The sequence below is a fragment of the Monodelphis domestica genome, chromosome 4, assembly GCF_027887165.1.
Source record: "Monodelphis domestica isolate mMonDom1 chromosome 4, mMonDom1.pri, whole genome shotgun sequence".
Classification (NCBI taxonomy): Eukaryota; Metazoa; Chordata; class Mammalia; order Didelphimorphia; family Didelphidae; genus Monodelphis; species Monodelphis domestica.
Window position 1 is genome coordinate 42471644 of NC_077230.1, and position 12824 is coordinate 42484467.

General features: G+C 33.4%; 1 protein-coding gene across 28 annotated transcripts in view; it reads left to right on the top strand.

The window, feature by feature from the left end:
- The window catches only part of CNKSR2 (connector enhancer of kinase suppressor of Ras 2), a 300281-nt gene that overhangs the window by 68159 nt on the left and 219298 nt on the right, over positions 1-12824 (top strand). For all 28 annotated transcript variants that reach the window (XM_056793349.1, XM_056793338.1, XM_007493430.3 and 25 more), the window contains exon 2: positions 3037-3200. In XM_056793349.1, coding sequence (XP_056649327.1) covers positions 3037-3200 — 164 coding nt within the window. The remainder of the gene's footprint in view (positions 1-3036; positions 3201-12824) is intronic.

The window sequence follows — 12824 nt, forward strand, 5'->3', positions numbered from 1 at the left end:
TTAAATTCTTTTAGCACATTCTTAATTTTTTCATAGGAAGGAATGGGGAAAAAGAGGTACAACACTTTAAGGAAAGACTCTAAATTTGCAAATTGGGGGTAATAGATAAATTACCATTTGAGGTTTATTGAGCCACTATGACAAAATTCTTTGTTTCTTTAATTCATAATATTTATTTCCAGGTATCCCAGCCCCTTTTTTTCTCCCAACATCCTCTGGCAAATATATATATATATATATATATATATATATATATATATATACATAGATTATATCTTTCATGTTTTCTTTTTTCAGATCATTCTCTAGAGGTGAACATTTACAAGTTATTCTTCAAATAATTAATCTGTAGTTGTTTATGATATTCTCTTGGTCTCTTATGATCATTTCACTCTTCAGTATTTCACATAGTTCTTTCCAAGGTTTTTTAAATTAATCTGCTCATAGTTTCTTACAGCATGCTAGCATTCCATCAAAACCATATACCACAATTTGTTTAGCCATTTCCGAATTGATGGATATCCCCTCAGTTTCTAGTTCGGGATGCAGAACAAGGCATAGATTTCTGGATAGAAACAATAGAGGAATTTGTTTTGCTAAGATATTACTCTAAGGTTTGTTCCATTTTTCACTTGTTCAGGATGGTAAGCTGTTCCCTAGCATTGAATTTTATTGTTGCCTCATTATAAGCAGCTTTTCAGAAGCAGTCTTATTTTACTGTTTTCCCCTGGTGTGAAAAAAAGAATAGTTATCAAAAGGCCTTATTCAGAAAAGTTTCAAAACTGTTATAAGTGAATTGTTCCAGAGACTTATTCTTGGCTATTTAGTTATAGTAATGAGTATGTTGTCTTCCACTGTTGAGAGGAGCTTTCCTGATTATTACTCCAAATTCACCACTTTTAAGCATAGAATTATTTGTGGATGGATGGATAAATAACCTTCAATGTTTGCATTGAGTACTTTCTAGTGAACTAGCATACATACCTCAGTTGGGTGACTAATATTCAAAGAATCGAAAACAAAAATATTCATATGACACTAAAACCTTACTGAATATCATTATATGTTTTATATAAATTTGAAAGGCATTTCAGAATATATATGGTATCTCAGCGCTATCCTTATTTCATGCACAGTTTCAGGATGTTATCATTGTAGACAATACGACACCTACAGAAAATAAACACTCATTATTGGTCCTTTTTTATTGTTCAAGCCAGAAAAATGAGAATTCCTCCCTAAAGTACACAGTTAAAGACAGAAAACTAGGAGAAATTCACAGATAAGACAGAAAAGAACAATTAAATTTGGATTAGTAAAAAACTAATATCATAGCTAAAATATCATGAAGGCTAATCATTAATTCAAAACAAAGAGAAGCACTGGCTCTCACATTGTGCTTTGAATTTGGCTAAAGATTGTAGAAGGGGAAATATCATTAATTAAAAACTAGATAGTTATGATTTAAATGAAATAGCATACAGAGTTAGAGCTTTACAAATCATTATGTATTTGCCATAACATCCTGAGAGTCAGAAAGTCTGAGACTCACATCTTATGGTGTGATCTATTGTGTTTTTATTTTTTGTCTTTGAATCCCTAGCATATAGGATGTTGCCTAGCTAACTCTCTGTATTCAAATCTAGTGATTTGGCAGATTATTTATTCTGACCCTCATTTTCTCCATGTGTAGAATTAACATATGAGGAAACAAAATTTTGCTAAATGAGTTAAAACCTTTTATTACAAGATTTATGAATTTAGAATGTATACTCAGAGGTTTTACTACATGGCTAAGTATATGTGAAGGAATTCCAAGAAAGTTACCATGTCTGTTTTCACAATTTTCAAATATGGGAAAAAGATACTTTCATGAAAATTATGGAACTAATAATGATATTCTGATGGATATAGGATTTCATCATTAAGGATATTCCTCCAACTCTGCCCCTTCTATGTGATTTTGCCCTGTGTTTTTTCTATAAATCCTCTTGATAGGATCTATTCAACATGGTAGACGTTTCTATGTTTTTTCATTAATATCTATAAAGCTAGGACACCACTTAGGTGGTAAATGCAATCTCTCCCAGTATTGCAATGAATTCATCCATATCTTTTTCTAATCATGAATATCTTCAATAATGTTTTTAAGTGAATTGTTGTGCATGTCATCCTTGATTAGAAAAAGTGAGTCAAATCAACAAACATTTATTAATTACTTACTGTGAACTAATTTATGGACTTATTGAAAAATAATAATGGACTTTGTGATAGACAGATCTGTCTAGCTTTTAATCTAGTCCCTTCATCACCCTTTATAATTTGCCTTTATACTGACAATGATATTGCAACCTGGGTTTGCTCAAGTCTTTCCTAAGTAGTATTGCTAAACCAATACAGTCATTTCATGAATACTATGACTGGCATCCTATTTGGGGGAAAATGGGGAAAAGAGTAAGATTAAACTAGTAAACACATTCCAACTTATATCTTTCTATAGTAATTTAGGAAATGAATTACCCAAAGGAATCACATGTAGAACTTTCTTTTCCTTATTTCTATTTTAAGGGTAACCATTCATACTCAATCATGTAACTTTCCTTTCATAATTTCCATTTTTAAGGAGTACCACTTTTGCTCAGGGGCAGGTAGATGGCACAGTGGGTAAAGTGATAGCCTTGGAGTCAGGAAAGTTCATCTTTCTGAGTTCAAATCCAGCCTCAGACACTTACTAGCTGTGTGACTGAGCAAGTTACTTAACACTTCATGCCTCCCTTTCCTCATCTGTAAAATAAGCTGGAGAAGGAACTGCCAAACCAGGCTAGTATATTTGACAAGAAAACCCCAAAGAGATCTCAAATGGGATCATGAAACGTTAGCCTTAATTAATTGTCAAAACAACAACTCTTTCTTAGAGTTTTTTCATTTGATCATACACAGCCAAAAAATTTTAAATTCTTTTCAATTTGTATTTTCTTCCACTTATTGTGTAATTAACATATTTTCCTTTTATTCCTCTTCATTCTCCTTCTATAGGCCTGGATGACTGTCTTCAGCAGTACATTAAGAACTTTGAGAGGGAAAAGATCAGTGGGGACCAGCTGCTTCGAATTACCCACCAGGAACTGGAAGACTTGGGAGTCACTCGCATTGGCCATCAAGAGCTTATATTGGAGGCAGTAGATTTACTGTGTGCACTGGTAAGTTTCCTATAGAATATAACACTTGTGGGAAGAGAAAACAATTTTCCTGTTTTTACTATAACATAGTATTATGAGAATTGTTTAAATATTTATCAAGGACATTTTGATAATTATATTTAAAGATAATAGGAAAAGGTTTTAGAAATTACTTCCTACAGTAAAATGCATATTTACTATCACACAATTGAATGAAAGATATAGAAAATGAATTGTCTCAATGTGCTTATTGTTTTTTGACTAGTTAAAAAATGTAGAGCAAAATATCATCTTAACAATTGTCCTCCAACAAAGCAACTCCCATGCCTATGTACAAATTATATAATATTCTTTAAAAGATATAATAGCAGAGATAACATTATTCAACAATCTTCTGATTATTATCAAGTGAGACAAGTAATAGAAAGAGACAGTTTGCCTAGGAAGTTCACAAATGTCAGAGGATATTTAATGGAGAGGAAGTTGATGTTCCATATAAATGTTGAGTACCTTCAGATATTCCTGTTTGCAGTTGCCTTTTTGTTTATTACATCATAATCATTCAAAAGAATTAAATGTATGAAAACCCCACATTATTTAAACCATACTATATATACTTAGATAGACAGCCTGTGGAACTCACAGACACAATCATATTTGCACACATGTGTGAGAACACATACACATGCACACATGCACCTTTGACAAACACAAAAATGGATAATTAGCTGGACCAGAATCCAACAGGAAGAGGACAATGGGCTGGATTTCATTTGGAAAATTGCAAATTTATTTTAATAATGACAAACTTCTTCCTTAAATAAGATATATATATATATATATATATATATATATATATATATATATATATATATTAATAGCAATGTCTTTCCAGTGATTTTTTTAGGGCTGCAAAGTATGAAACAGTCTAGTTTCTGAAGAAATGAAATTGAAGATTGGCTATAGGTCAATGGAGAGATGCATGATGGGCTGAGAAGTCTGCAACACATTAAAACAAATAATCATTAAGGGAAAGTGGTATAAAAGATGTCAAAGAAATAGAGCTAGGTCTTGATTAGTGTGAATGATGAATCCCAGGAAGTGGTCTCATTATTCTGATTCATACTGCATAAATCCAGTGGACTCAAACCAAATACTATATATTGCATGTATAATTATGACTTTGAATAATGGAAATCCAAATACATGCAACCACTTTACAATATGTATTATTCACATTAATTATGAATATGAATTATACTGGTCACATGGTAAGAATGTAGGGTGATTGATGGATAGCCTCTATACTCTATTGGAAATCTCATGATATCAAGAGAGTGTGGAAAAAGATCCCCAATACACAGAGGAATTTAGGAAGGATGAGGGAGAGTGGAATAGTATATTCAGGCATGAATAGATTATGCTCTATGTTACTGATGGGAATAAATTTATCAATGACTTTGCAGACCCACTGGAGCATTAAAAGTATTAATAAAGGTTAACAAAGAAATTGAGAAGAAACTTGAGCTCTCCCAAACTAATCTGATGACTACTAATCTTGAACCAAATAGTTTATAAGACCTAAAGCTTAAAACTTCAGTCTACAGTTTGAGCTGTTTTCAGTTTTTTCTAGCTCCAGGTCTACTGATTGGTATTGAATAGAGATAAAGTTCTACTGGTCTGTAAAAATTTTGCTGCCAAAAGTTTATTTTTTTTTAATTTCAGCTTAAAAAAACTTTATTCTTCTGCCTACTTCTCTGCAAGCTACCACTTTCTGCTCATCCATTGTCAACACTTCTATTTCACATAGACCAAGAAGTTCTGAATGTTCTAATAAGACAATAAAAAGAAACTGAGGGACTAACCATAAGTAAAAAAGGAAAAAAATTACTTTTTGTAACTAAAATTACTAATTTTCTAAATTAAATGTAAAAACAATTAACTTCATCAAACTTATAGGATATAAATTTAAACCCACACAAATAATCAGTATTTCAATACATAATAATACCAATATAACCCAGCAAAAAGACATAAAATGAAAAATTCCATTTAAAATAACTACAGAATATATAAAATACTTGGTAATCTTCAATGTATACCTTCTATTCTTCTTCCCATCTCCCATAAAAAGCTGAAAAATTCCTATCACAGGTGAACACACAGAAACACACATACATACATGCAGTCTTTGGAGAGTGTAGAGTTTAATCTATACATAGTTATTCAGTTGGGAAACAGTGCCAAGTTACAAATTATGAAGCTCCGTATCTCAGCTGGTGTCACCATGTTCAGCTATTTGGGAAACTTAAAAATAGCAACTTGCTCTAAGAGTTTTTCCTACCAGCCTTTGGGAAAATTCAATCAGTTCTAAAGCACCTTTCCCTCTTAAGGTATTCATTTGAAATTCATATTGCAGGCATTGTCTCTGAATATAAAGAGATGACAGAGTAGCACATTTATGGAAAAATCAACCTGGAAAAAAAGTCATGTCATTTTTCATAGTTTCTTCCAAGCATTTCCCTTAAGAATTATAAATTACATGGTGAATGATTATTCCAGTGCATTAAAAGATAGCTCATGTAAGATAGCTTATACAGGAGAGAAGCAAAAATTAAAATGATCCTTTAACCAAGATCCCCCAGGGCATAAAATATTTCCCAGGAGAAAGAGACATTCCAAATTCTGTCCAACCATATTTTATAAAGCCAGACTTTCAATTCTAAAACTTTTTGATATCTCATTCTTTAAATGTCTTCTCTAGAAACCAAATCTGATCTTTGCTTTCTTAAAGTCCTTGCCATTTCATTCTTAAGTTTCTTCTTTTCTAGGTAGGTGTTTTAATTTCCAATTCTGGATCACTTTATGAAATAGGCACATTCCAATAAAGTTGCCTGTAAAAAAACATTTCTGAAAAGTAGATCCGATTTTCCAACTAAGTTCCACTATAAAAAGTGTAAATCGATTTCCAGAGGAAAAGAATACTTCAAGTTGCACAGGCTCAGGGTATTTTAAATATTGTATAATGGATACTATTTTTATAGCACTTTCAACTTTTCAACTCATTGATGCACCTTCCCCATTGCGGACCATCTACTTTTCTATCATTGCTCATCTTTGTGCTTTCCTAGATTTTTTCTCCTTTCTGACTCCTTATTTCTAGCTCCTGGATTTGGACCTCTTCTTTCTTTTCTTTTCATTTGCATGTTTATAATCTAATAGAATCTAAATCTATTTGAGCTGAGTTCATCTTGGATTCTTTCATTTTAAATGAGTAAACTGAGAAGATCCAGGTCCTAACTAGTATTTCCACTGCTACTTGTACTATAACCTAGCAATTACTTACAATCTGAGTTTTAGTTCTATTTTTAAGTGAATTCCTCATTTAAAAAATGGTTATGATCATAATTATATAACTCTAGGTAAGCAAAGTGTTTATAATCTTTATTATAAATACATTTGTACAACAGTCTCATCTCATTATCACTATCATAACAACAATGCTATTACACATGTATAATGCTTTTTCATTTATAGCTTTCATGTAAATTTATTTATCTAACACTTACTACATATATGGGAGCCAGAAAAATTGTGGTCATCTTATTTTGTTAGATTATGGAAATTGCACCTCAGAGAAATATATACCTTGAATAATGGAAATCCAAATACATGCAACCACTTTACACTTGTGTGTATATCATTTGTGTTACATACTGTGTATATCACACAATATCACTTGTGTGATATACTGTGTATATCACACAGTAAGGGTCAACAGACATATTCAAACCTGGAATTTTTGGTCTCAGATTCAATTTTTCCCCTGCCATATGCATGATGTTTAGAAGACTCTATACACAGTACAAATCTAATAAAAGGGAGGAAAAATTTAATTGCTTCAAAACTGCTGAAGTAACTGCACATTAGTATTCATAGATGAATAAATGTCATTCTAATGGCTCATTTATGCATGCATTTATTTTATAGTTGTTTTTTGTGAACATGTATTATAGAGAAGTTACAATATAATTATTTTGGATATACCCTTAGCATACTTATTTTTGATCAACTGATAGACCAGTCTGCTTAACTTTAAAAAATGAAAAATCTAATAATATATCTTCAAAATTCCAAAAATCTTTAAAATTTTTCACCTTTATCTTATTTTTTTATTCCTCAGCTTTAAGCATAAGATGGATGTACTGCCTTGAGCTGAAATGCTTTTTTAAGGAAATACTAAGGAAGAAATTTTGGTACTCATTCATTGTTAAGAATAATTAGTATGTCAGATAGTGTAAAGATTACACAGGTTTGGACATAGGTGCAAATTCTATGCATTACGAGGTAGAACCTCAAAATTGAGAAAGGCTTTTTTGGGAGATAAATCCACTTGATTTTCAATTAGTAAAGGAGCCTATTTCTATGTATTGGCTTCAAGACTCAGAATTTAAACTCCTCACTGAAACTGACCTCTGTCAGACAGATTTTACAGTCTAGATTAGCCAAGAAAATGAAATGCAGGCTAGAAAAGGTAGAAGACAGAGAAATTCTATCACTTCCTATCTAAGAAAAATAGTCTAATCTATCCTTTGAACTGGAGGCTATGTATAAGTGACTTCAGGTAAGATTTGCCAGGGAAAAATTATTTTCAGATTAGGTAGGAAATTGAATTGTTGAATGAATGATGTGAGTATGGATCTATCTATATGTAAAGTAATGATATATGAGGATCTGTGGAATTGACATCGTTTTTAAAAGTATAAAAGGCTATTTTGATGGTATTTGGAAAGTTTATTCATTTTCTAAAATGTATAATTTTGAGAGCTTACTTTATTAAAGGTGCCCTTTCTTTAACAGTTGAGGTTTAAACACATTATTAGCCTGTCTATATCGTGAATGATCTTGGATATGTTTCTAAAGAAATTGAATTCCAGACCTTTTGAGGAATCATTGAGTTCCTTCACTCAGCTGTCAAATTCTTGAAATTCCTAACTCTTAAATCTTATCATATTATTTGTCAGCTCAAAAAACTCCAGGACCCCACTCTTGACTCTAAGAAACAATGGACACTCCTTTGTTTGTCTTCTGAAACTTCACAATCTGTCTCCATCCTGTTTTTCTTGAGTTATTGCATATTACTTCCCATCATACTTGTCTTCCTGCTTACTCCCTCCATTCCTGACATTACTTATGTCTCCTCTCTCCATGGCAGCTCTCAAATACATGTCCAAACTAGAACTCATTTTTATCCCTCTCGATTTCTTTATTTCCATTTGCTGTGAAGGGCACCACCATTCTTGCAGTTACCCAAGTGTCATCCTCAATTCCTCATTCTCACTCATCTCATACATCCAATCCATTGCCAATTCTTGTCCTTTCTATCACTACATCTATTATTTAGTATTCCCTTTCTTTCCAGACAGTCATTTCTTTAAAGTCCTTATTGCCTCAGTATCTCTCTAATTGATCTCCCTATCTCTGACTTCTTTCCAGTCCAATTCATCCATGTATCTGACAAAGATATATTCCTAGTGAATAGGTCCAGACATTTCATAGCTCTATCCTCAATAAACTGCAGTACCTCCTGATCACCTATAAGATCAATGATCAATGTAAAATCTTTTGTTTGGCATTTCACAACCTGGCCTCTTCCAACCTTTCCATTCTTCAGACATGTTCATCTCTTCTATGTACTATACAATTGTACTGACCTTTACTTGTTCTTCACATACAGTATTCCTTCTCCCATCTTCATTTGTTTTCCCTGGCTGAGTAGCTATCTAAACTTCTCCTTTCCCAACTCCTCAATAAAAACCCAGGTTCCCTTCAAATGCCAAGCTCCCCAAAAGACCTTTGTAGGTCTTCCCAGATGCTGTTGCCTTCCTCTCTGATATTACCTTCCATTTACTCTGTATATATCTTCTTTCAACCTATTTATCTTCCCCATTCAAAATTTAAGATCCTTGAAAGAAAATATTGGTTTTTGTTTTTTCTTTGTATTCCCAGTGCTTAGTAATGTTTCTGACATACTTGAAATGCTGATTTGTTATTTTAATTATTTTGGTAACTTGGTGTTCTATGGTTGGCAACCAACCAGCATCACTGAGAAAATATGGAGATTAGAGAGTAAAGATTTTGTAACAGTGGGTCTGTTTGGAATAAGTGATAGGCCAGTGGATTTTGGCAAATTTTATCTGACATAGACACTCTTTCCTCAATTCATTTTCCATCTATTGTGCTTTTCCAAAAACGATAAACTAATGAATAATTTGATGCCTATCCAACTACCTTCCATTTTCTGGGCAACATAAGTTTTTCAGACAATCAGTATTCATTTATTAAGACCTACTATGTGTCAGGCACTGTGTTAAGCACTGGAGATACAAAGGAAGGCACAGATAGACCCTGCCCATAAGAAACTCAGAATCTAATGAGGAAGACATGTAAATAACTATGTATAAGCAAGTACTATACAGGTTCTGTTTCCATCTCCTTTGATTTTCCAGCATGAGTAGTGATACAAGTCTCATTTTCTGGGGATTTCACTAAGGTGCCTTTACAGTGTTCCAAAATTAATGAAGTTAGTAAAATGCCATTAGTAAAATTCTGCAAATATGAACATTTGGAGAAATCTGTCACTTGACTGTTTGGATTTTGTGAAGGACATCTTAGAAGAATTTTAATACTCAATGGGTTAGTTATAATGATAAATAATTCATGATTTTAAATACTTCACCAAGAGAACCTTATATAGAGTAGCAGAAATATGTTGAATAATCATTGTGAATGCCCACCTCCAGAGAAAGAATTAACAAACTAAACATCCATGACAATAGTTGAATATATACATTGGAATTTTTTGTCAAATGATGCCTTCTCCAGTGCAGGGAGGGGAGAGAATTAGAAACTTTAATGTAGAAAACAAACAAACAATTTTTAAATAACATAAAATCCTTCAAAACAAGGAACTTCTCTATTCTTTGTTAGCCCTAGGACCTATGTTTCTAGAAATCCTATAGCTTTCCTCTAACACATCCCATAGATCAGTAGCATCAACATTTTTTCGTTTGTACTCCTCTCAGTAAAAATAAAATTAATGATATAATCCCCCAAATATATTTTTATTATTTATAAATTTTAGGTGTGTAGAACTATACTAATAATTTTGAATGTTATCAAGCATACACAAAAATGGAAAAATTCTAAAAGGATGTTTGAAAGGTGACATAATAATTGATCCTAGAGTCAATAGAGAGCATTGGAGTTAACTGAGTTGATAACCTGTGTTTTACCAAAATCAACTTGGTCACTGTTTGGAAGGAAAATTGGAGTGGAGTGAGACTTGAGTCTGAGAGTCTAATTAGAAGATTATTGTAATAGAGGTGATAAATTCCTAATGAAGGTAGTGGTTGCATGAGTATGGAGAACAGGGCATAGTACAAGAAGTATTGCAGAGGTAAAAAAAAGAAATTATGGGATTTTATTATTTATTGCCTATGTGGTTTGAGATAAAGTGAGATGTCATGGATGAAGCCAAGATTGCAGACCTGGGTGGCTGGAAGGATACTGATGCTTTCAACAGGAAAAGGGAAGTTTAAGATTTGCAAAGTGCTTTACAAATATTTTCTCATTTTATCCTCACAACAACCCTGGGAGGTAGGTTCTCTTATTATATCTATTTTACAGAAGAGGAAACTGAGGCAAATATAAGCTAAGTAATTTGCCTAGGATCACACAGCTAATAAGTACCTAAAGAAGGATTTAAATTCAGGTCTTCCTGACCTTAGGTCCAGTTCTCTACTCTCTGCCTTATCCAGTGCCTTGATAGGTAATTAAACTTAGGTGATTGATGAAATCATCAAATGGAAACTTATAGAAAGAAGAGTAGAGGACCCAGAACAGATCCTTATGGAATTCCCACAATTAGGAAGAAGGATTATAATTCATGATTGGACAGTGAGCCATGGGAAAGAGCAGTCAGAAAGGTTATAGGAGAACTAAGAGAGACCAGTGTCACAAAAACTTCTAAGATAAAAGAAGAGGGAAGAACAATTTCCAGGAAGAAAGCATGCTCAACAGTGTTAAGCACTGCTAAAAGGTAAAGAAGTATGAGCACTGAAAAAGGCCGTCATATTTGTTAATTATCATATCCCTGGTTATTTGATAGAGAACAGTTTCAATTGAGTAAAAAGTGAAGGGGAATAAAGAAAATTAGAATCTGAGGAAATGAAAAAATGGAATTTTCCTTAAGAAAAACAGAGAACTTTTGGTTTTGATAGAAAAATAATGTAATAACCACCCATTCACTTTTGCTCATTCTGAGCTATTCACTCTTTCTTACTGAAAAACTAAGTGTATGTATGTGTGTGTGTGTGTGTGTGTGTGTGTGTGTGTGTGTGTGTGTGTGTGTGTGTGTGTTTGGGGGTAGCTTTATAGAACAATCAATTTCTGAGCACATATCCCACACATGAAGAGGTGTCTGTCACAGTCAAGAAACAATGAGTCCAGAGCAGGAATACTGGCAGTGAGGGAGGAATCTTTGCCTGAAGATGCCTGGCTTAGTTTAGGTTATAACTATTGTGTTTGCCCCTCACCTGGTACAACTACAAGGGAAAACATAGGTGGTAAAAGTGGTAATTGATGGAGTGAAGTGGTATAGTTACTGGAGACAGCTCCACAAATGGTGGTGAGCAAAGGGAAGCAAATGTGACTCATCTTCTATCCCTCCATTGATTGTTCTCACATCCCTTGGGATCTTGCCACATACCCCTTTCTGGAGATAACTGGTATAGTTAGGGTCACAAGTCACAGAGATCAAGACTAAAGCTGCCTTTGTAAGCAAGTTGTGTTGCCCATTTGACCCAGCATAGTCATGAACAGCAGGACTTTCATGATAATGAAATGCAATCTCCTCCTCTCCCCACATATGCTAGCCATGAAGGACCTATTCCCCGAAATGTCCCCTTCTAAGATATGCTTAGAAATATCTCCCTTAGCTCAGCTAATTACCCCACCCAACTCATCCCTGAATTCCAAGATAATTATAACACATAATTATTGGTAATAGTTTTATTTATATACATACTATTTAAATCTTATGTATTAGTCCATAATAGTCTATTATTGGTAGAAAGGGCTATTTGTTAAGGAAGATGAATGAGTATGGGCAAAAACAATAGACACAAGTCCTGTAAGAAATATGTTCACAATATCCATAAAATGTTCTAGCCTCAACTCCTTTTGGCCTGAGTAGAGAACCATGAACAAAGGTCTACATTCAATGTATACTTCAAGCCTCACCCTCATCCTAATAATAAACCTATCATAGCATTAATCATCTTCCAAATCTCTTATTCTATTTTTCTTTCCCCTACACTAGGCTCCTAACCCCCAGAAATCTAGACTAGAGATGGCTAGGTGGCTCAATGAATAGAGAGCCAAGTCTAGAAACAAGAGGTCCTGGGTTCAAATTTGGATTCAGATACTTCCTAACTGTGTGATCCTTAGAAAGTCACAACCCCAATTGCCTGCCCCATATCCCTTACTGCTATTCTGCCTTGGAACCAATATGCAGTATTGATTCTATGACAGAAGGTAAGAATTTTAAGAAGAGAAAGAAAGAAATCCTCTAAACTTCTAAAT